General features: G+C 39.8%; 2 protein-coding genes across 3 annotated transcripts in view; both read right to left on the reverse strand.

The window, feature by feature from the left end:
* Positions 1-24,507, reverse strand: part of LOC109422664 (cytochrome P450 4d1-like) — a 505,971-nt gene that overhangs the window by 366,657 nt on the left and 114,807 nt on the right. The gene's annotated exons all lie outside the window — the stretch shown is intronic.
* LOC109422665 (cytochrome P450 4d2) lies at positions 3-23,529 on the reverse strand. 2 transcript variants are annotated; one of them, XM_062858763.1, is made up of 4 exons: positions 23,361-23,529; positions 1,200-1,583; positions 339-1,139; positions 3-225 (listed from the first exon to the last, which is right to left on the reverse strand). In XM_062858763.1, exons 1-4 carry the CDS (start codon positions 23,512-23,514, stop codon positions 71-73), a joined length of 1,494 nt encoding a protein of 497 aa, XP_062714747.1. In that variant the 5' UTR covers positions 23,515-23,529; the 3' UTR covers positions 3-70. The 2 variants fall into 2 exon arrangements, with proteins under 2 accessions (XP_062714747.1, XP_062714746.1); XM_062858762.1 differs by lacking the exon at positions 23,361-23,529 and adding an exon at positions 7,419-7,777.

Raw genomic sequence — 24,507 nt, forward strand, 5'->3', positions numbered from 1 at the left:
AAGTCGTTTCCAAATTTTAATGAACATATCACATTCAGTTAGCCTCACGGGAAAGGGATCTACACCTAGGTTAAAAACGAGGCACAAAAGCGATCTGCAGTCCGTCTTTCGGCTTCAAGGTAAGTTGGATGATCAGTTGTGGTTCCGGGCCTGCCTGCGTCAACCGGTAGTGCCTGATCACCTTGGATAGGGTGCTCTTCAGTTCCAACATGGCGAATTTTTGACCTGAAATAAAATATAACTGAGGTTATCTGGATTTGAAAGATTTGAGTAAAGAAAGCCACGTTTCCCACTTCGGGAATCCCTAGTCCATGATATTGCCCACATAAAATACATACCAATACAATTCCTAGGACCCGCGCTAAACGGAATGTACGCATACGGCGACGACTGCTCCATGGTACGCTCGGGACTGAACCGCTCGGGGTCAAACTTTTCCGGATCTTCAAACAGCTTCGGATCCCGATGCATGACAATGATTCCCAGGTTGAAGTTGGAATCTTCCGGAATGACGTTCCCTCCAATTGTTGTTTTCTCGTTGAACTTCCTGCCAATGATCGGCACCGGAGGGTAGAGTCGCAGCGATTCCTTAATTACCATTTCCAGGTACTTCATGTCCTGAAGGTTTCGGTAGGTCACTGGAGTACTCAAATCGGTACCAATGATATCGATAACTTCTTTGTAGACTTTTTCTTGGACTTCCGGGTTGCGAGCCAGCAGGAGTAAAGTGAATGCAATGGCAATCGTAGTGGTATCATGACCTTCAAACATGAACGTGTCCACCTCTTCCTGAATCTCCTTGTCCGACAACGGTTGTCCATCAACGGTAGCTTGCAGCAGCACATCCAGGAATGCCATCTTCTTTTTGGAACCAATGCTATCGTCACCCACAATTCCACTGTCACCGTGGTCCATCAACTCCTTCCTTCTCTTCCGGATGATGTTCGTCGTGAATTCATGTAGCACCTTGATCACTTTATCTTGACGCTTCCTGTCCGGCGAAAGGTTGAACAGAAAGTCCGATCGCTGCCATACCTTCACGAATCTGGTGGTCAGCAGATAACTCAGCTCCGTTACAGCTCGAACGTACTTGGAATCCACGTCCGTCTGGGCATTTATCGGGGTTCCCATTGCGGTCTCTGAAATGTTATACAATTGGCTAGAATCGATGCGTCTTCAAAATTCCCCAATCATCTTACCACAAATCACATCCAAAGCGCACAGCGTCACGAACGGGTACACGTTTACCAGTTTCCCGGTGGCTTCCGGTTTTAACTTCTCCACCAGAATCCCGCTCTGCCGATCAAACACCTCGATAAACTGTTCCAAGATCTTGAAATGGAAAGCCGGAGTGATGATCTTGCGCTTGTTGAACCACTTCTGGTCGGTGCTCAACAGCAGCCCATTGCCCAACCATGGTACCAGAAACTTGTACAGCTCGCTCTTGCGGATCAGCTTCTGGCTGCTCAGCACAGTTTCCGTGTCCGGGGTGTTGGTGCAGAACAGAGCCAACCGAGTTCCGACCCAGACGCGGAACATTGTGCCGTACTTGCGGCTCAGCGTGAAGATGAAGTCCATGACATCTGCGGGAAAAATGAATGGAGGTCTTCGAAATTATTAAAGCGAACGGTGCGACCGCGTGGTCCCCAGGATCATCTAAACACTCTCTGGGGTATGGGGCAGCACCCCCTTCTACGAGTCAGCCGTGAAGTTGCCGGATAAGAAATGGACTACTAACCCTAATTCAAGGTGTCAAGCTACCTGTGTCTAGGAATGAGTAATCTAGAGGGTTAAATATGTGCTAACGGAGCTTGTGGAGTACTTGGGCACCCGTTACAGTATTTTGTCCCATATCGCGTTCATGCAAGGCACTGACGTGGTGGACCTTTTTCCCGTACTACTCGTGAGATTCAAACAAAGGACAGTAACAACAACAAAAATCAAACATCTAGTGGAGGTAGCGTATGAAGTTGATTATCAATATTACTTCTTTTCTCGATCAGCCTAGATAGCTATGTAGTGTCGGTAGCGATTGTCTCAATTGGCAAGAATCCACCAACAGGTGACCCCTAATTCATGGTGTGATGCGGCTTCATGCTTACCGTGCCTAGGAATGAATGGCTAGAGGGATCTAATAAAAACCTAACCGCTAACGGAGCCTGTGGAGTGCCAGGGCGCCCTCCAAAGTATGTAGCCCTTACTGCGCTAACCGGAGCAATGGTGCAGTGGACCTTGTGTTTCTCCGAGACAATCGGCTGCCCTTCTTTAGTCTCACTTGAGGCTAAATAAGGGCGGGATTATGAGGATGTTGTTAATTAGTTTAAATTTTCACCTGGTTTCGCATTCTGCGATTTACACAGTGTATTCTGTTTATCCTCGCCCTTGGCGTTTTCCAATCGTTACCGATCTGGTTTTATTGATGCTGTTCTTTGTTGTGCTGTTATTGCGAAGAGTTCAATCTTACCAAGTTTGGGTACTGGCTACGGTTAGGATAGCTCAGCTCAATCTTCAGCATAAAAGAACAGCAACAATCAATCTTTGCAGACTTATGCAAAATGGCTCAGCCCAAGTGGCCTTGGTCCAAGAACCTAACTTTCGTAAGGGGAATTTCTATCTAGGAAACCTTGTGAACCCGGTGTTTGCTACTTTCAGTAAACATGAAATGGCAAACTTAAGTGTCATGTCTCGAGCCTGTGTGCTTGTCAACAACGCAATAGTTGCTACACTCATCTCTGAACTAACCACCAGAGATGTATGTGCTATCACAATTGATGTATCTGTTGGAAACCTCAATAGGAAATACGTCTATTGTTCGCTTGTTTATTTACCGCATGATGAACCATCCCCTACGGATGCTTTCAAACAAGTCATCGCATACTGTACTTCAAGAGGCGTTCCGCTAATTGTTAGCAATGATGCTAATGCTCACTATATCATCTGGGGCAGCTCAGACATTAACTTGAGAGGCTCCAGTTTGATGGAGTACTTAAGTAGTACAAATGTTGGATTACTTAACATAGACAACCACCCAACATTCATGGTATCTGCTAGAGAGGAAGTGCTACACTCTTAGAAAAAATCATGTAAATTTAAGTTTACTTGGATGCACATAAAAGGAGCGGCCCGTTTGACAAAAGTTTACGTCTTCTATCACAAATAAAGTCGAGCTAGCAATCGCTAGAGCCGAAGCGAGTGATAAAACATATGTAAGTAAAATAATGAACTGGATTTGAACTCTGGTCCGCTGATTGAGAGGCACGTACTATACCTCTCGGCTGTATCAACGAGTTGTGAGACAAGTGATAAATGTAAAACTGTTTCTACCTATCTAGTCAGACAGGTTTGTTGACATCTTGTGCAACCAACTCGAACTTACATGATGGATGTAAAATTGCGTCAAATTTGCCATTCAGTCATGAATCGTTTACGTACGTTGATGGTTTACGTCACGTGTAAATTCCTAATTTTTTAAGAGTGTAGACTTAACGCTTTGCTCTAGTAGAATTAGTCACGAGCTGACCAATTGGCATGTGTCAGATGAAGAATCTTTATCTGACCATCGCTCCATCTTTTTTGAACATTTAAATGTTACTTCGCAAACATGGCGTTTCTGGAATCCCCGATCAACAAACTGGGATCTCTTTACTGATTTGGTTGCGACCAAATATCATGGATACTCACCATCCATTAATGCTTCAAGTGATTTAGATGATGCCGTTGATACTACAACGACCTTCATCATGGAAGTTTTTGAAGAAGCATGCCCTCTACGGTCTGTGAAGATCACAAGAGGAACCCCTTGGTGGAACTCTGATCTGGCGAAACTCAGGAAACAATGTAGAAAGAGTTGGAACAGACGACGTTCGGGTGGTTCGGAGGCTTTCAGGTCGGCTCACAAGGCCTACAGGAAAGCTCTCCGGTCTGCTGAACAATCCGGCTGGAAAAACCTTTGTACAAATGTTTCCAGTTTGAGTGAAGTCAGTCGGTTAAATAAAAACCTTGCGAAATCTATGGATTTCCAAATGAACGAACTTTGTTTGCCAAATGGCGATCTGACTTCCTCTGATGAGGAAGTTCTGGAATGCTTATTCAGCACGCACTTCCCTGGATGTGTGGATATTACATCTTCGGATGAACCTGATGTCTTTTCTTGTAGTTACGATTCCCTGGCTTCGGCTCCGAGTATCGTAACTATAGAATCGATTGAGTGGGCACCTAATAGCTTTGCTCCTTTCAAATCTCCTGGGGCAGATGGGATTTATCCTATTTTGCTTCAGAAGGGATTTGATCATTTCAAACATGTTTTGAAAAAAAAATACTTGTTTGCAGTTTTGCTACAGGGTATATTTCCAAACCCTGGCGGGATATTACTGTAAAGTTTATTCCGAAAGTGGGTCGTGCGTCGTATGAAGAAGCAAAGAGTTTCAGACCTACCAGTATGACCTCTTTTCTTCTGAAATGCTTAGAACGCATTGTCGATCATCACATCCGTGATGTTCATCTGGCCAATGTGCCTCTTCATGTGAACCAACATGCTTACCAATCTGGAAAGTCCACTGTGACTCTTTTACACAAAGTTGTTTACGATATCGAGAAGGCATTCGCTCAAAAGCAATCCTGCTTGGGTGTTTTCTTAGATATCGTGGATGCCTTTGACAACGTGCCTTTCGATACCATATTAGAAGCCGCACGGGGTCATGGTATATCTCCAATGATTTCCAATTGGATTCACCAAATGCTCAAAAACCGATATCTCTTCTCGACATTGCGTCTAGCAGGGATTAGGAAATTGAGTGTTTGTGGATGCCCCCAAGGGGGAGTCTTGCCACCGCTTTTGTGGAATCTCGTAGCAGATACGCTATTGAGGCTACTCAATGATAGCGGTTTTCCTACTTATGGTTTTGCCGACGACTACCTAACATTGTTAGTTGGTATGTGCATCAGCACCCTTTTCGACCTGATGCAAAGTGCCCTTCAGGAAGTTGGTGTCGCCAATATGGCCTTTCGGTTAATCCGAGTAAAACATCTATTGTTCTTTTTACGGAAAGGCGAAACCGTAATGGCGTTCGACCTATGCGTCTCTTTGATTCTGAAATCGATGTGACTGAACAGGTAAAGGACGTTGGAGTCATTCTTGATTCCAAGCTTTCCTGGACATCTCACATTGAGTTCAGAATCAAGAAAACTTGTATGGCCTTCGAGCAATGCCGGTGAACCAAATTGGGGTCTAAAACGCAAGTATATCAAATGGATTTACACAACTGTTGTTCATCTAATATTGGCCTATGGATGTCTTGTGTGGTGGCAAAAGGGCGAAGTGAGAACGGTTTAATCAAAATTAGGCCACCTACAAAGGATGTGCTTATTGGCGATGTCTGAAGCGTTCTCTTCAACTGCTACGGCAGCGCTCGAAGTTCTCTTTGACGTTGCCCCACTATACATTCATCTCGAACAAGAAGCACTTTCTTGCACTTACCGCCTATGGGTACTCGGTTTACTAGAGGAAACTCCTGTGAACCGCAGTTCAGCACACACCTTGTTGTTTCCACTTTTGGTGAATTGGGACAAAGTTGTCTTTGCTCCAAGTGATCTTACAATTGCTTGTAATTTTCCATATAGAAAATTTTCCACGAAATTCCCTTCCCGGGAAGAGTGGACATCTGGTTATCTGGAAAGAAGTATTTCAGACGGCATCGTATGTTACACTGATGGCTCCCTTCTCGAAGGTCGAGCAGGTGCTGGTGTTTATTCTCGTGAGCTAAGACTCTATCAGTCTTACTCACTAGGTAGACACTGCACCGTTTTTCAGGCCAAAACCTTTGTTCTTATGTGCGGAGTGCAATCAGCACTTCAGCAGCACGTAATGGGCAAAGTAATATGTATACTTCTGTTCAGATAGCCAGGCTGCTATTAAAGCACTTGCCTCGGCCAACTCCAGGTCGAAGATAGTTTTCGCTTGTCGAACTCAAATCGAGGAGTTGAATTCAGCAAACGCTGTTCACCTTGTATGGGTGCCTGGCCATTCTTCCATCGCTGGAAATGAATTGGCTGATGAGTTAGCTTGCACTGGAGCATCGTATAACTTCATTGGCCCTGAGCCAGCTATTCCGATATCCAAGTGTTGGGTAAAGCTTCAGATTCACACCTGGGCTGCTACTCAATACAGACAATACTGGAATAGTTTGGAGTCATGTCGTCAAACAAAATTGTATTGTACTGAGCCATCTCTAGAAGTGACAAAGTATCTAACAAATCTGTCAAAGCAGAATTGCAGCATTGTGGTCAAAGCATTGACTGGCCACTGCCGACTCTGCTATCACATGTGGCGAATATTCAGCAAGCTGATTCATTTGCCTGTGATATCTGTAAATCCGATTATGGAACTTCGTATCATTTAATATGTAACTATCCTGTTTTTGCGCAACTGCGTTTACTCGGAAAACACTTATTAAGTGAAGCTGACTTCAGAAACCTGTATTTTCAGGATGTTCTGTTGTTCTTGACTCGCTGTGGTAAAGAGCTATAGGCTCTCTTTAAGCTTTATGCGTTATCACAGTGCCCTTCTCAGGGCGCTGTTTGAGCCCATTGTGGTACGCTTATGCGTGTATGACGATCCTATTCCCTTACCTGTCCTTTCCCCAGTCCTATCCTTTTTCCTTCCCTTCTCTGTCAGGTAAATGATGAATAGGCTCGTGTTCATGGCGATGGCACAAATTTCCGAAATGGAGGAGAACGTGCCTCTGGAGCCGACCTACTAATACCTGACACCTGATACCCATCAATTATAATTATCAAGTAAGTAAAACGCAAAATTTGGATTTAAGTTCAGAGCATTGATTGTTTTAAAGCATGGTTCCACGCTTAATTGCATACGGCCAAAAACTAACAAAAACGCATATTTTGTCATAGGTATAAATTAAACTATAACTCAAAATTATGTCGTGCTGGAGCCCTGATTCGGATTCATCAGTGCAAAATCTTCGTCTTCTTTTGAGACATAGGAATGGTTGAATTTTGATTGGCAGTGTAAATGATTTCGAAGCTTCAATGGCCAAAAATATGCAAATTATAACATTCAAATAGGAAAACGTCATTAAATTCCGTAAAAAAATAGTAGCTCAATCTCATTAATTATAACTATATTGCCACGCAAAGCGTTCAACCTGCAATTTGGTAAAGATACCAACAACCTGTAATTTGCATCATCTAATCTGAGACCAGTGAATTACTTCTCAAATAGCAAAGTCTCACGTACCCACTGCTGACGATAAATGCACTTGCACTTCAACTGGATCACGCGTTGCGTCAGACGCTTCCTGCTGATCCATATTTACACAATTTGCACAAAACTTAAGACTAGACACAAATGCTATCACCACTTCAAATACCACGGATTAACAACCCAAGCGAAACAATACCTTCAGGCTTTTTGTTGAAGTACAAATAGTAGCACCCGATGAGGGGAACCGCCGCTGGACCCGGCCATTGGGACTGGTATTTCAGGTTTCTCCGAACGAGCAGATAATTAATCCCCAGCACAGCACCGACAATCACCAGAATCCAATCCAGAAGGGACATCTTCGCGCTTCAGTTCAAATTCAAACCATATGTATAAACAACAACGCGTGCTCCAAATACGCATCCAATGGACGCCACGGGTCAGTGATAAGAGTAAACTGTATCTACAGAGCGGGGGTATTCTGTTACATTCAGCAACAACAACACAGTTAATCGACGCGGAAAATAAACTGATGCACTCTTTCTCGACGGCTTTCACAACGCGAACTGAGCAAAAATTGGCGATGGTTATTCATTTAACTTCTAGGCCGGTTCGTTCTCGCCGCAAACTCGCTCCCGGAGGATAGGCGTGAATCACATTGCTCCCATATACATACATTGATCTGTGAAGTGGGTCTGGGTATCACTGATGGCTTTGAACGAAACAACTTCTTCCAGACCAGTGCTGAGCTCTTTCATTGCGAATAAAAATATAACTGAGTGGTTTTTACGGGGCTGTAAGATTATAATATTTTTCTTGTCGAGTCTATAGTATGAATCACTAAGATCACTATTGGTGAACAATATTGCATTGCACTGTATCGAATCAGTCATCGACATTGCAGAGCTTCGTTGTTCGATAATTACGGTAATGACTGCAATCATAAATTACCGGATGGAGAAATCAATACTGTTCTATTCATGTGTGTACGACCGACTTTGAATCGCGTGTCAATCGATTTACTCGATCTATTGCTGGATAAACTGGGATGGGCAGCTTAGGGTGGCCCACAATTGATGTTATTTAACCTTTATGTGGCCGACAGAGTACCCGGGTGCCCAGCGCCCATTTGAAAAGCACGGTGTAGAAAAAGCAAAAAAAGCAACAGTAATGTTTCGCTTCACGTTATCAAGTATTCGTATGGTTTCGTATAGTTTTCTAGGTGATTTGAAGATGAATCGGGAGCAGTGCATACGGCTTTAAAATCAGAGGAGGTTACTTAAGGTTTTCAAATTTCAGTGCATCTTTTACTGGTACGCCCTTATAGAAATGATAGCCTCTTTATTACTTACTACATTCAGTCCTGGGCACCCACGGTGGTGCAGAGGGCCAAATTGAATGGTTTCCCACCTGAGCGAATATCAGCCATCGCCTTGACCTGTGACCAGGCCAAATTTCTGTCGACTTGCTTGATTTCGTTGTGGCGCTGTCCATAAATTACGTAGACTCATTTTTGGTCATCTCAGAATCCGCCTCTCCTCCCCCTCCGTAAACTTTTGTTCATACAAAATTTTCGAAATTTGTATGGACCGTAGACTTTGGCCTGAACCACCCCCCTCCCCCCTAAGAGTCAACGTAGTTTATGGACAGGCCCTGTTGAGGCTGCGCCACCATGAGCCTCTGGGTCTGCCTCTGTTGCGATGTCCTGCTGGGTTCCAATCTAACGCTTGCTTGTAGATTTCGTTTCCGCCCCTGCGTAGAGTGTTGCCGACCCACCTCCACTTTCGCTCCCGAATTTCTGTCGTTATCGGCTTTTTATGACATCGACGATGGAGCTCTTCGTTGAAGGAAGATCCAATAGTGAGGCCACAATGCACGAAGAACTGCAGCTGTTGAGTATTCTCTACTGATACACACCAGGTTTCACTGGCATATAGCAGCACAGATTTCACGTTCGAATTAAAAATTCTGATTTTCGTGCATTGACTAATCAGGTTGTTTTTCCATACATTTCTTAAACTTGCAGCAGCCCTCGCCTTCTTGATCCGTGCACCTATGTGGATCTTGGTGCCGCCACCGGGCGCCATTTGGCTACCAAAATATTGGAAGCTTTCAACATTCTCCACTGCTTGCCCAGCTACCGTAAAGCTGGAAGTTTAGATCCAACGATTTGGTCTTGTTGACGTTGATGGTAAGACCCGACGCTGAGGAGCGATTGGCAGGATCATCGAGCTTGCTCTACATATCAGAGCACCGTTGAGCTAGGATAGCATCGTCATCAGCCAGTTCAAAGTCATTTAGGTGCTCATGGTTATGGTCTGCCAAAGCAATCCACGATTTGGTTGACGGTCAATCGCACCAACCAGGATCTCGTCGATTACGATGAGGAACAGTAGCGGTGATAGTATACATCCTTGCCTCACTTCAGCAACGACCCGGATGGGATCGGACAAAACACCGTTGTGCAGTACTCTGCACGAAAATGCTCTATACTGTGCTTCAATGAGGCCGATGATTTTATCAGGGAGACCCTTGCGCCTAAGGGCTTCCCACATGTTTCCGTGATCGAGCTTTTTCGTAATCAATGAACACCTGGTAGAGAGACTCTTGGAATTCATTGATTTGCTCCAGAACTCTCTAAAATAAAAACTCTCATTTTTGAGTAGCGCCCATGCCGCACAGGGACTGTGTTGGAAATACACATTTTTTTAAATTGCTCGCACGCTCACATTTTTGCAAAATATCAATATTTTTCGGTATTTGAAGGTGGTTTATAAACGCAGTGAGGTTGCCATGTCGAAATTATTGCAAAATACATGCTCATGTGAGCGTACGAGCAATTTAAAAAAATGTGTGTTTCCAACACAGTCATGTGCGGCATGGATGTTTACTAAAAATGTGCAGGCCGAACACATTTTTGAGCTTAGCCATTTTTGCGTGAATGATACGGAGCGTGACAACACGGTCCACACGGAATCCTGCTTGCTGCCGTCGGAGAGTTGCGTCAATCTTCTCTTATATCTGGTTAAGGATCACTTTGCAGAGGACTTTGAGAATGATACACAGTAACATGATCCCCGCCAATAACACTAATTTACAAATTAAAACGAAAGTCGTGAACTTCTGTCAACGACCAAAATTTTTGAAGCATAATTTAGCGCTGATTTCGAAACCCTGCTTCAAAAAATTCAAAGTAGAACAGGTTTTGAGTTTTAGCTCAATATCGAGTTTTACAATTTTTTAAAATATGGAATTTAATAAAAATTGAAATATCTTGCGTTTTGTTCAACCAATTTTAAATGTTTTTCCATAAATTAAAAGCTTAATATAATACCATTCGATTATCTGAATACAGGCGTACCTTGATAGTACGTACACCAAAATTTATTTAACTTTTAATCTACAAAAATGAGTTCGAATCTTTAGTATGTAACGAAGAGGAATGTACTCACCACCGTTCAGCAGCTTAAGCGCCTCCCCCTTGGACTAGGGGGACTGCTGACGTGCCAGTTATACCCACGTGTTACTTAGTTATACTAGGCTCAGGTAAGACAATTGACCAACTGAAAAGTGATCCAATCAAGCTAATGAATCACGTTGACCAGGAATCCCTACTCAACGTGGGGTGCCAGTGCGGAGTGGGCAACGCGTGCACAATAAGGAGCGAAGTCAACCCTTGGTGAGGACCACGTGCATAGTCGACCGAACGGTTAAATCACCAAGAATTTTGCGCATAGTGATCGACCAACACGTGTTCGTGATAGATTTGCGCCCAGATTGGTTGTGCTCGAAAAGCTTTCGCGCGCAAGAAGCGTATTCACCGACGTTTCGATTGCCTCTCAGCGACGTTCATTCGGGATTTTCCCACCTGCAGCCCGGTCACTCGGGGAAATCCGCTCGAAACGGAGGCAGACCCATTTGTCCGTGGGTTCATCGGAGCAAGCAGCCCCGTTCACTGCACTCCGGGGTGCTCGAAATCACATGTGCTTCAACTGGTGATTCCCAATTTGGACGAGCTGGGTCGAGAGGTCGAACTGCACGACTTTTGCACCGAAGGCCCCTGGAAAGCGATCGCCAACGAGTCAAGGTCAACGTGATTCATTGGTTTGATTGGATCACTTTTCAGTTGGTCAATTGGGTTTTTAAATTAAGAAAAATGTATCAATTTTTTTATTTTATACGAAAGAACACCTTTTTCTGAGCCACTATGATTTTTTTCAGATTTTTAGAACTTTATTTTGGTACCTAAAATCAATTTCAAAGAGATCTTTTGAAATCATCTTTTGACAGTTGGGTAACTGTTTGACAGCTCCACCCAGTACAAAATGCGACGAGGGGTGATTCGACCAATCACTCCCATACAAACTTCAAATTGATTTTTAAATAGGTTCCTGGGCACCAAAATTCATGAAAATTTGGATTTCGGCTCAGTTTCGCATGCAGATTCAGAATATGGAATTATCTCAACACCACTAAAGAAGCTAATTGTCTTACCTGAGCCTAGTGTAACTAAGTAACACGTGGGTATAACTGGCACTAAAGATACGAATTTCCACCAAAACTGACTACTGAAAATTCTAATCGTTATCAAGTTTTTGGGTTTTATCTTTTCTTCCCTACTACTTACTGATATTGCAACGATATCAGATCTCACTATTGCAATGTTCACCTTAACTTGTCTCAACAATTGCTACTTTTGGCTTAACTTGTAACAACTTGGAAAAACGTCCGTTACTAGCGACTATCTCCGCTCAAATGGCGCATTAGTTAATACAAAAAGCTATTGTACCGCTCAACAGTATAGAAAACTAATCTCGGTTGCGGAAAATTACTCGGGAGTTTTCAGGTAGAAAAGGTTTTACTTTCAAAATTCAAATAATAGCATTTGATTCTCCATGCAACCCATATTGCTCGAGTACAATCAAATGAACTCCAAAAAAAGTGCATTCGTATGGTCGAGTAGAAGTGATGAACTAATTTGAACGGAACTCACAATAACTGCAAGAAATTTAAGCATCGGCAGTTGCCCTATTTCAAACGAGGTGGTAGCACAAGTTTACCGAAAGCTCTTGGTGGACATTTATGAATGAAGTACGGGATAGTATTAGGGTGGGTCAATTATTCGTTACAAGTAGACGTATAGCAGAGACTCCGATACAATGAATTTGTGTTATGCAGATTTCTATAACACGGATTTTCATTAATCGGTTTGAAAATATAGCGAAATGAAAGGCGTGAACGAATACGTTTGATGTAATGATTGCAGTATTCTTTGCTTTACATAGATATTTTCTGCCAGTCATAATATCTGGCTTCATCATTTTGGTGTTACATCCCAACTTGGGAGGACTGCTTCTCAGCTTAGTGGTTGATAATCACTAGCACAGTTATTAACTAAACGTTTTCTTTGCCAATAGAATGTTGTAATAAAATATAAAAGCACATGATGGTTCTATTTTGCGTGGTAATAAAAAAACTAAATTTATCGGTGAAGAATGCTCTCCAAAACATATATCAAGCCCATCAAGTTGCTTATCCAAACCATTGATTTCAGTTCACTTACTTGTTTTTTTTTTCGTTTTCCAACAAATAACGGTTTTCTTTGCGATACGTATGAAATATTTGACAGTTTTTCATGAGTTTGGAAATTTAAACAACTTTGAGTACCGTAGGGCACTGCAAGCCACGGTTGCTAAGGAAAAATTTAATGTTCTTAGTTTTGGACGTTTCGTGGCTTTGTTGTTTACGATTCGGACTTAAAAAAATCGTCAGCTCTCGGATTAAAAAAAATCGCCAGCTTATCATAAGTGGTTGGATTTAATTCAAAAAGTAGGGTATGCGTGCGTGCGCTGTTTTATAACTTGATGGTGGCATGGTGGCTCACCTCATAGAGTTCCTTCTCCAGAGCTTTCTTCTGGGATTTCGTAAACTCTTAATGAGACTCTTCCAGCAGTTTGTTTAGGATTCCATCAGAAGTTCCCTCTGGGGTTTTCCAGGAGTTTTTTTTTTCTGAGATTCCTTAAGAGGAACCGTCTGGAGTTTCGTCAAAAGCTCTTGCCAGGATTGTTCCAGGAAGTTCCACGAGATTCTTCCAGAGATTCCTGGATTTCTGTAGAAATCAATTCTAAGATTCCTTCGGCATTACTCCTTCTAGGATTACCTTAGTAATTTTTCCTGTAACTCTTCCAAGTATTCTTTCCGTGGTTTTTCCACAAAGTAGGTACATTAGTAGTCATTTCAGCACCTTTTCTAGATGGCCATCTCGAAAACAAGACTCTACTCAAACGTCAAACGAATGAACACGTGCAAGTATCCATACGGAACCGTCCAAGATTATTTTCTCAAATCGCGGCTTTATCTCAAATTGTTATATATGTCATTACAACAATAACATTTAAATTAGATATACATTTCATTTGATCAGTAATTATTTTCAAGCTTTTAAGTTTTCTTTTTGACTTATCCTAATGAAAAAACTAAAAAAATAAGAATAATATTCATCAGATATCCGTGGGTGAATCGATTGCTAACGACAATGATAATTATGAAGAAGCTTTTTTTTTATTAACGTGTATTTAACTTATGCTAATTCTATAGTTAAAATATGAAGAAGCTTGTTGAATATATGACAAACATTTGAATGACAAAAGGTTGAAAGACAAAAGGTCAAAAAGGCAATAGGTACTACATTGCTATTCGAAATAGCTATCATATTACTTGAAATAATAGCCTATGGATTAAAGAAAGAACACACTTATTTCTGAATTGCCTGTTCGGTACTTTTTTGACGAGATTATAACAGCAGTACGATCTCGGTAGTTTCGGTAATCGATTTTACTGAGGTTCAGTAAAAGAACTGTCAAAATCGTATGGAAAAGGTAAACAATGCATTTTTGCTGAACGAGTTCGGTGCTCAGCAGTTTTAATCTCGTCAAAAAATTACCGAACTCGGTAATCAAAATTAAGTGTGAAGATTTGATTGAAATATTTTCGCGGCGCTTTGGACGTCTGGGCTAACTCCGGACAACGGTCGGTTCTTACAGGGACTTGGTTGCTCGGGTCGTTTTGGGCACTCACAGGGAAGTACTGGGGCTATTTTAAAAAGGCAAACCCTAGAGGTTTTTTTTTTAATTCTTTTTATTCGTGAATAAGACCCTAGAGGTCCTGTAGGGGGGATTTTGGCGGTTAATGATGGGCTTGGTCGTAATTTGATAGGTCTTGGATTACCTGGATGCTATTTTACTATTGCTTCTTCCACTTCCCACTTTCGCTCGATTTATGCGATAAAGTCACTTTCTCAAACTTGTTTCTAGATTTCAATTTTTAGAATTCAACTTAGCTAGCTCACGTCTTGCTTGATCGATCACTGCTTTGAAATTGTTGATTGAGCGATGACGGTTCATGTTCCAAGCCTTCGACCCGTGCTGTAATCCACCCATTATGTTTCGCCCCATCATTGTCCCTTTTACACCACCCACAATAAGTAGTGGAACTATTATCGCATCAAGCATATAACATCACTTTGGTTTGGGTCCCTTCACATTGCTCGATCCCGGGCAATGAGAAAGCGGACTCACTTGCCAAGGTGGGGAAGGCGATATTTATGACCGTCATATCGCCTTCAATGATTTTTTTCAATTGCTCGTCAGCATGCCTTGGTCAGTTGGCAACAAAAATGGGATGCAGGGAAATTGTGCAGGTGGTTACATTCAATTCTCCCATAGGTATCGAAGACGGCGTGGTTCAAGGGGTTGGACATGGGTCGAGATTTTATCAAGATAATGTGTCGACTTATGTCCAATCACTACTCTCTGGGCTCGCATTTCTATCGAATAGGGCTCACAGATAGCAATCGTTGTAGCTGTGGTGCAGGCTATCAAGATATCAACCGTGTTGTGTGGGAATGCCCCGAATACGGTATTGCCAGATCCGATTTATGTGCATCCCTCAGGTAGAGGTGTGCGCCGCCGCGCCACGCCGGCGCCGCCGCCGATTTTCGGTTCACGCCGCCGCCGCCGATTATTTTTCGGCGCGCCGCCGCTCACGCCGCTGAACTCCAATTTTTTACGCCGATCTCAAAAACGCATTAATAAATTAAATTATTTCTTGATTTATTTTATTACATTATTTCAAGCTATGGAGTCATCTGCATACATAGCATTTGTAAGGTCGTTTTCAGCGGTGGTCCATTTTTTTGGTCCAAATTTATAACAGTTCTAAAAAAGTGAAAGAGTTTGTCCTTCGAATTAAAACAAGTTTACAAAGATACCGGGGGTTCCTGAAGATAACTGATGGCTGAAAAAAGAATCTAGGGAATCCGAAGATTGAAGAAAATGCTGGTGATTCTGAAAAAATGTTGTTGTCGTGTTCATCTCCAGAAGAGATGAAATTTCTCCAGCAACTCTTTTAAAAATTCTTCCAGCAGTTTTGCCAAGCATTCCGCTAAAAGTTCCTCCGGGAACTCTAGAATAAGGTCCTTTGGGAAATCCGAGGGTTTCCTCCGACACATCCTCTAGGAGTTTCTTCGGGCATTGCTACAGAAGTTTCACTGAGACTTTTTGTAGTACTTCCTCTAGAAACTCCTCTAGGAGTTACTCCGGGTAATCTTTTGGGAGATCCTCTAAGAATTCATCTAGAAGTCTAGAAGTTTTTTTCCGGGGAATTCCCTTAGGAGATCATCCGGCAACTCCTCTAGGGCAGATAGACGAATGACCACTACGTTAAAGTCCGTCTTCAAAACCAAATACACACACAATTCCTCTAGGAGCACCTCCGGGAATTCCTCCACGAGCTCTTCAACGAGTTCATCCGGGAATTCCTGAACGAATCTCTACGGGGATTCCTTCAAGAGTTCATAGCAATTGCACTGGAAATACCAGAAGTTTCCTCCGATAATTCCTCTAGAAGTTTCTCTTGTAATTCATCTAAGAATTCTTCCGGGAATTCTTCTGGGAGTTCTTCCGGCAAGTTCTGAAGTAGTTCCTTCTGGAATTCTTCCAGGAGTTTCTTTAAGAGTTCGCCCGGAAATTCTTCCAGAAGTTTCTCCGAACATTCCTCTAGAAGTTCCTGTGGGAATTTCTCTAGAGTTTCCTCTAGGAATTCTTCCGGGAATTTTTCCCTTCCGAGTTCCTTCGGGGATTCCTCACCATTTTTTTCTGAGAATTACACTAAAGTTTCACCGTGACTTTCTCTAAAAGCTCTTCCGGGAATTCGTCTAGAAGTGCTTCCGGAAGTTCGAGTATCTTCGGAAACATCTTTACGAGTTTCACCGGGAAGAAGTTCCCCAGGCAATTTCACTACGAGTTGCTCATAAGTTTGTTTTCTAGAACTTGAACTGGGTATGCCAGGAGATTCCTTCGAGAAGAGAGAGTTCCATCGGGAGTTGCTCTAGAAATCCAGCTGGGAATTCCTCAAGAAATTCTTCCGGGAAATCCATTAAGAGTTCATCCGAGAACTCATCTATCAATACCTCTGGTAATTTCTCTACGAGTTCCTCCTTGAATTCCTTTTCGAATTTCTTCGGCAATTTCTCTACGAGTTCCTCCAAAATTCCTCTGGCAATTACTACACTAGTTTCTCTTAAAAATATGTTTGGGAGTTGCACAAGAATGCCCGGAATTTCCTCTAAGAATTCTTCTATGAGTTCCACCGGTAATTCACCTAGGGATTTCTCCGGAAATTCCTCTAAGAGTTCCTCCGGCAATTTATCTAAGATTTGTTTCCGGAATTCTTCCAGGAGTTTCCCCAAACGTTCCTCTAAGAGCCCATCAGGAAATTCTTTTAGATGCTCTTTTGGATATTCGTTAAGAAGTTCATCCGGGAATTCCTCTAGGTGTACCTAGAAAAATGCATCTACGAGTTCCTCCGGGAATTCCTCAAAGAGTTTATTCGGAAATTCCTCTAGAAATTCCACCGGGAATTTCTTTAGATTTTTTTTCGGGAATTCCTTTAGAAGGTCATTCTGGATAATTTTTTGGGCAGCTGATTCACCATAACAATTATTTCAATAAATTTTCAAAAAACATGTTAAAATAAAAAAATAACTAAACCGTAACTATAAACATGTCATTGCATTTTCAAAATGATGAGTAACTCAAAACTATAACACTGATATTGATTAACGGAATTCACAAAAATTTCAAAATTATGACCACGCCGTTTCACGCCGCCGCCGTCGCCGCCGAAAATTTATTCGGCGTCACGCCGATCACGCCGCCGCCGCCGGCCAAAAAAGTGCAAAACGCCGCCGCCGACAGATTTCAAATCGGCGCACACCTCTACCCTCAGGGCCCGAGGGAAACCAGAAAAGGAAGACATTAGAGATGTGTTGGGTAAACTTGATCTTGAGCACATGAAGCTTGTGTACGACTTCTTGAAGCAAGCTCAAGTCTTCGTTTGATAATTTCGTCTAGTTGTTCTACTTGTCCACCTCGTGTCTTCGTTTGATATCTCAGTCTTGTTGCTCCACTTGTCCACCTCGTGCCCCTTCGAAAATCGTCTGTTTGTATCCTTACAGGTTGTTTGTCCACTCTACGTTTGTCCAGCAGCAATACGCAGCGTACACCACATCATGCTGTTAAGTGTCAACGAAAAGCCCTCATCACCCTATCCTTTCCTCAAATATTATTGTTACCCCTAACCTCGACTAAACCGCGAGTTTTACGGTTCCCCAAAACTAACATAGTTTTAGTCAGAACACATAACATTGTAAGAAATAAAAAAAAATAACTGAATTCGGCTCCGTAATGCCTGTTGGCGCATGAGCCTCAAATAAATGATTCAGTAAAAATAAACTATTTGCTGCGTTACATCACAGTGGGTGATGAGTAGTGCCCAGATGTAATATTTAAGCACTTCCTTGGACATATTTTACACAACAACGATATACAAAATCACGACAATTCCACAAATCTTGGACACTTAACACACCACTGTTTACAAAAACTACTTAGAAATAATTGTTTGAATTTCTCCAGAGGTTCCTTTAGGTATTACTCCATTCTCTAAGAGATTTTCTCGGGCATTTATTTGTAAATTCTTCTAGAAATTCTCAGGAGTTTCTTCTGAAAGTTCCTCCAGAGGTTTCTCCAATAGTTCCTTCAGCAGGTTTTCCTCGAGGAATTGATTTGGATTTATTCAGATCTTTCTTCAGGGATTTTCTTTCAGATTTTTCCTTCCAAAGATTCTTTCGACATTTTCTGCGGAAATGACTCACGAATTTATTCCTTTCTATTTTCAATATTTTCTTCTAGGTATTATTTCAAAGATTATTTCAATTTTTTTATATTTTCTCGGGTGTTTTTTAGAAAAATGCCTCCAGGACATCCCATCAGAAATTAAAAAAAAAAAAAGAAGAATTCCTGTACATACAGCAGTGTTTGGACGAAAAAGTGATAAGTGAACTCGGCAGTTTTTCTTCCCTTCTGTTGGTTCTGTTTCAATTACCAAACGGTGTATGTTCTCTCGTCGAGTCGCATGGTTCACGAACGAACACAAAGAAGATACTCCGATATAGACAAGCTGCGGCGATGAGCGGGCATCGCTAAGTATAACACTTACCGATGATCTCTCATCGTTGGCTTGGGACAACTGTGAATAATCATTATTTTTCTCAGTATTTAATGCGTTTTCGCTTTAAAAACGTGAACTACAATTTAATTTAACTGTTTTCGTGCGTTGCAGGTTGTGTAGTAACAATTAAAAAATAATTGTGACAATAAAATATTCTAACCGAATGCATCGGTTTCATTAGCGTCATCGAGCATCTTCTCTCTTGATTGCGCTCTCATAACGAACCGGACAAGAGAATGAACAGCATTTTGTGGAGCGTTCCCGAGCATGTTGGTTCACGAAATGTTACATTCGCGAATGTATCACTTGCTGAGCATGGACCATTCAGTGGTTCGCGATAAAAATCCACACACTGCTGTACAGGTATCTCCAGCAGTCCTTCTAAGTGTTCAGAGATCAGAGATCTTTCAGAAATACTCCAGAAGGAATTCATTGTCTGCAAATTTTGCAGACATTTTATAAAACTTTCCTTCAGAAATTTCTCAAGCATTCATTCCTTGGAATAACATGTAGAGATCCTCCAGTAGTCTCTGATCAAGAGACAACTTCAGTAATAACTTTAGAAATTTTCGTCTCGAAAGAAGGATGAAAATTTTTCAATAATTTCTTTTCGGAGTTTCCAAAGGTAACCTCAGAATTTTAAAGAAAATTCTTAAAACAATTCTTAAAGAACTCTTAAGGACAAGGTATTTGGAGTACATAGCTAAAATTTTCTAGAGCACCGTTTTTTGGAACCGTTGAACGGATTTGGATGAAAATGCATCACGCTGTTGACAACCACTGAACAATTAGCATGATGTATTTTTAGCCATATCCTTTCAACGGTTCTAAAAAACGGTGCTCTAGAAAATTTGAGCTCTCCAAATACCTTGTCCTTAAGCAATGTTTGTGCAATTACTGGAAGAACTGCTGAATATCTGAACAAATTCTGCAGGGACGTCTAAAGACATCGCAGTAGATATTTCTGATGGCGAAGGTTCCAATATAATCCACGTTGGAATTTCTGCCAGAAGCATTGAAAGAATTTCAAGAAGAATACTTGGGGAAACTTTAGGAAGATTTTCGAAAGTAATCCCTGTAGGATTTGTAAAGAAATTTTCAGAAGATTTTTTGAAAAATTCCATGGAAGAACTTATGAAGAATTCTGTCGTTGAAATTCCCGAAAAAATGCTTGAAAGAAATATATTCTTATGAGAATTTTAAAAAAAACTATCAGGAAAATTCTTGAAAAAATACTACGAGACATTTCTTAAAAACTTCCTGGAGAAATTTTTTGGAGAACATTTTTGAGAGATTTATAGGAAACAATCTGGAGAAATACGTTAATTAAATTCTTGATTACTATGTGAAGGCTTTCATTCATCCGAACCACGTAGGGGGATGTTAAGGTGTTAGGGTAGTTAAGAAAGCAAGATGCGACGCACTTTTGAGATATTTCTGTAGAACTTCCTAAGAAATATTTCTGAATAAATTTCTTAAAGAATCCTTGGATAAATTATTGAAGTTATCCTTAGAGAAAATGCCGGATAAGTTTCTGGGGCAATACAGAAGGAATCTTTGTACGAACGAGCTCCTGCAGGAATCTCTGGAGAAATGCCTCAAGGATTTTCTGGATGAATCCCTGAAGAAATTTGAACCGATTTATTTATAAGGATTTTCAATGGAATCCCCAGAGCAATTCCTGAACAAACCTGAACGAGTTTGTGGAGCAATATTTGAGAAAATTTTAGAAGAAACCACTGGTAGAATTTATTAATGAATCTTTCAAAGAATTTCTGAGTTAGTTAGTTAGTTAGTTAGTTAGTTAGTTAGTTAGTGTGTTAGTTAGTGGGTTAGTTAGTTTGTTAGTTAGTTAGTTAGTTAGTTAGTTAGTTAGTTAGTTAGTTAGTTAGTTAGTTAGTTAGTTAGTTAGTTAGTTAGTTAGTTAGTTAGTTAGTTAGTTAGTTAGTTAGTTAGTTAGTTAGTTAGTTAGTTAGTTAGTTAGTTAGTTAGTTAGTTAGTTAGTTAGTTAGTTAGTTAGTTAGTTAGTTAGTTAGTTAGTTAGTTAGTTAGTTAGTTAGTTAGTTAGTTAGTTAGTTAGTTAGTTAGTTAGTTAGTTAGTTAGTTAGTTAGTTAGTTAGTTAGTTAGTTAGTTAGTTAGTTAGTTAGTTAGTTAGTTAGTTAGTTAGTTAGTTAGTTAGTTAGTTAGTTAGTTAGTTAGTTAGTTAGTTAGTTAGTTAGTTAGTTAGTTAGTTAGTTAGTTAGTTAGTTAGTTAGTTAGTTAGTTAGTTAGTTAGTTAGTTAGTTAGTTAGTTAGTTAGTTAGTTAGTTAGTTAGTTAGTTAGTTAGTTAGTTAGTTAGTTAGTTAGTTAGTTAGTTAGTTAGTTAGTTAGTTAGTTAGTTAGTTAGTTAGTTAGTTAGTTAGTTAGTTAGTTAGTTAGTTAGTTAGTTAGTTAGTTAGTTAGTTAGTTAGTTAGTTAGTTAGTTAGTTAGTTAGTTAGTTAGTTAGTTAGTTAGTTAGTTAGTTAGTTAGTTAGTTAGTTAGTTAGTTAGTTAGTTAGTTAGTTAGTTAGTTAGTTAGTTAGTTAGTTAGTTAGTTAGTTAGTTAGTTAGTTAGTTAGTTAGTTAGTTAGTTAGTTAGTTAGTTAGTTAGTTAGTTAGTTAGTTAGTTAGTTAGTTAGTTAGTTAGTTAGTTAGTTAGTTAGTTAGTTAGTTAGTTAGTTAGTTAGTTAGTTAGTTAGTTAGTTAGTTAGTTAGTTAGTTAGTTAGTTAGTTAGTTAGTTAGTTAGTTAGTTAGTTAGTTAGTTAGTTAGTTAGTTAGTTAGTTAGTTAGTTAGTTAGTTAGTTAGTTAGTTAGTTAGTTAGTTAGTTAGTTAGTTAGTTAGTTAGTTAGTTAGTTAGTTAGTTAGTTAGTTAGTTAGTTAGTTAGTTAGTTAGTTAGTTAGTTAGTTAGTTAGTTAGTTAGTTAGTTAGTTAGTTAGTTAGTTAGTTAGTTAGTTAGTTAGTTAGTTAGTTAGTTAGTTAGTTAGTTAGTTAGTTAGTTAGTTAGTTAGTTAGTTAGTTAGTTAGTTAGTTAGTTAGTTAGTTAGTTAGTTAGTTAGTTAGTTAGTTAGTTAGTTAGTTAGTTAGTTAGTTAGTTAGTTAGTTAGTTAGTTAGTTAGTTAGTTAGTTAGTTAGTTAGTTAGTTAGTTAGTTAGTTAGTTAGTTAGTTAGTTAGTTAGTTAGTTAGTTAGTTAGTTAGTTAGTTAGTTAGTTAGTTAGTTAGTTAGTTAGTTAGTTAGTTAGTTAGTTAGTTAGTTAGTTAGTTAGTTAGTTAGTTAGTTAGTTAGTTAGTTAGTTAGTTAGTTAGTTAGTTAGTTAGTTAGTTAGTTAGTTAGTTAGTTAGTTAGTTAGTTAGTTAGTTAGTTAGTTAGTTAGTTAGTTAGTTAGTTAGTTAGTTAGTTAGTTAGTTAGTTAGTTAGTTAGTTAGTTAGTTAGTTAGTTAGTTAGTTAGTTAGTTAGTTAGTTAGTTAGTTAGTTAGTTAGTTAGTTAGTTAGTTAGTTAGTTAGTTAGTTAGTTAGTTAGTTAGTTAGTTAGTTAGTTAGTTAGTTAGTTAGTTAGTTAGTTAGTTAGTTAGTTAGTTAGTTAGTTAGTTAGTTAGTTAGTTAGTTAGTTAGTTAGTTAGTTAGTTAGTTAGTTAGTTAGTTAGTTAGTTAGTTAGTTAGTTAGTTAGTTAGTTAGTTAGTTAGTTAGTTAGTTAGTTAGTTAGTTAGTTAGTTAGTTAGTTAGTTAGTTAGTTAGTTAGTTAGTTAGTTAGTTAGTTAGTTAGTTAGTTAGTTAGTTAGTTAGTTAGTTAGTTAGTTAGTTAGTTAGTTAGTTAGTTAGTTAGTTAGTTAGTTAGTTAGTTAGTTAGTTAGTTAGTTAGTTAGTTAGTTAGTTAGTTAGTTAGTTAGTTAGTTAGTTAGTTAGTTAGTTAGTTAGTTAGTTAGTTAGTTAGTTAGTTAGTTAGTTAGTTAGTTAGTTAGTTAGTTAGTTAGTTAGTTAGTTAGTTAGTTAGTTAGTTAGTTAGTTAGTTAGTTAGTTAGTTAGTTAGTTAGTTAGTTAGTTAGTTAGTTAGTTAGTTAGTTAGTTAGTTAGTTAGTTAGTTAGTTAGTTAGTTAGTTAGTTAGTTAGTTAGTTAGTTAGTTAGTTAGTTAGTTAGTTAGTTAGTTAGTTAGTTAGTTAGTTAGTTAGTTAGTTAGTTAGTTAGTTAGTTAGTTAGTTAGTTAGTTAGTTAGTTAGTTAGTTAGTTAGTTAGTTAGTTAGTTAGTTAGTTAGTTAGTTAGTTAGTTAGTTAGTTAGTTAGTTAGTTAGTTAGTTAGTTAGTTAGTTAGTTAGTTAGTTAGTTAGTTAGTTAGTTAGTTAGTCAGTTAGTTAGTTAGTTATTTATTTGTTTGCAGTTCCAGTTGCAGACTGCAACCGATTGGCCTAGATCTGAAACCAGTAGTGAAGGCGAATGCTTCATTCGGCGTAGACTCACCGTACGAATTGTAGCCCATCAAGTATCACATATTCCAAGTTGTTGCACCTTAAACAAATCATAACTTATACATGAATTTTCCCAAAACATACCGTCAGGCCTCCGATTCCAGTACAGATAGGCATTGCCCAGCACCGGCACACTAGGCGGCCCAGCGATCTTCACCGATCGCTGCTTGGCTGCATCCTTCAGGCAGAAATCAATCACCAATAGCACCAAAGTCACCAAAACAAACGTCCAAAACATTTTGCTTTCACCTTTGATCGCCTGCGTTCAACTAATAATCTGTGTCTGGAATGAATGTTTGCCAATCATGCGCAACCGACCGGTCGTTGTTTGGTCGGTGGACTGCATTATCAGTGCCAATTTATGCCTTGTTATTGCTGGAACGGTATGATAAGATTACTGAACCCGAAGCTGGGTTCGTGGGAATCTTTGCATTAATCCACATTATATCAATCTGAAAATTATTCTATTTTTGGGTTACGCAAGGAACGTTGGTGCACTGCACTCTCTGGATCATATTGACTGCAACACCTCACAAGAGTTGAAGTAGTATAATTCTGATGATTTTATCAAATATAGTTCAGTGTAATATGATTCTTCATTCGAGTAAAGGTGAATGATCGCTTATGTTATATGAGGAAGTTTGTACCTACATCGCTTTTACGGTTGAACAAGCTCATTAACCTCCCATCTCTCAACCGGCGAAGAACTCACGCTAAACGCCAGGCGCAGAAATGCAAGCTCGTTAGCTTATACACATTCAATGCCCACTGAACCGTAACTAAGCTGCGTTGTTAGTTTATCTTTGGGAATTGGCAGCTTCAGAAAATTCTTAACCAGGAAGGGGCACCGAATAGAAGAAAAAAGCTCATTGATAGCATTTTATCATTTTCATATTTAATGGCTCGTAGTCAAAAAAGCACAAAATTGCATATTTTTTTCAAACAAATTGAAGTCAGTGATACCCTATCTATTTTTCCTTTTGATACAAAAAAAATTACTGTGTTATAATAGTTATTTATGCAATTAGTCCACTGGTGAGAGCACTACACTGGGTCATTACCAAGATTTGGGAGAAATAAGTATTACTGGAGGAATAGATGGGAGGAATCGTGTGTCCCATCTACAATGAGGACGACAAGTTGGATTACGGGAACTATCGCGCGATCACACTACTGAGCGCTGCCCACAAGAACCTCTCTCCGATTTTATGCCGCCGTCTATCACATATTG

Source organism: Aedes albopictus, chromosome 3 (genome assembly GCF_035046485.1).
Source record: "Aedes albopictus strain Foshan chromosome 3, AalbF5, whole genome shotgun sequence".
Lineage (NCBI taxonomy): Eukaryota > Metazoa > Arthropoda > Insecta > Diptera > Culicidae > Aedes > Aedes albopictus.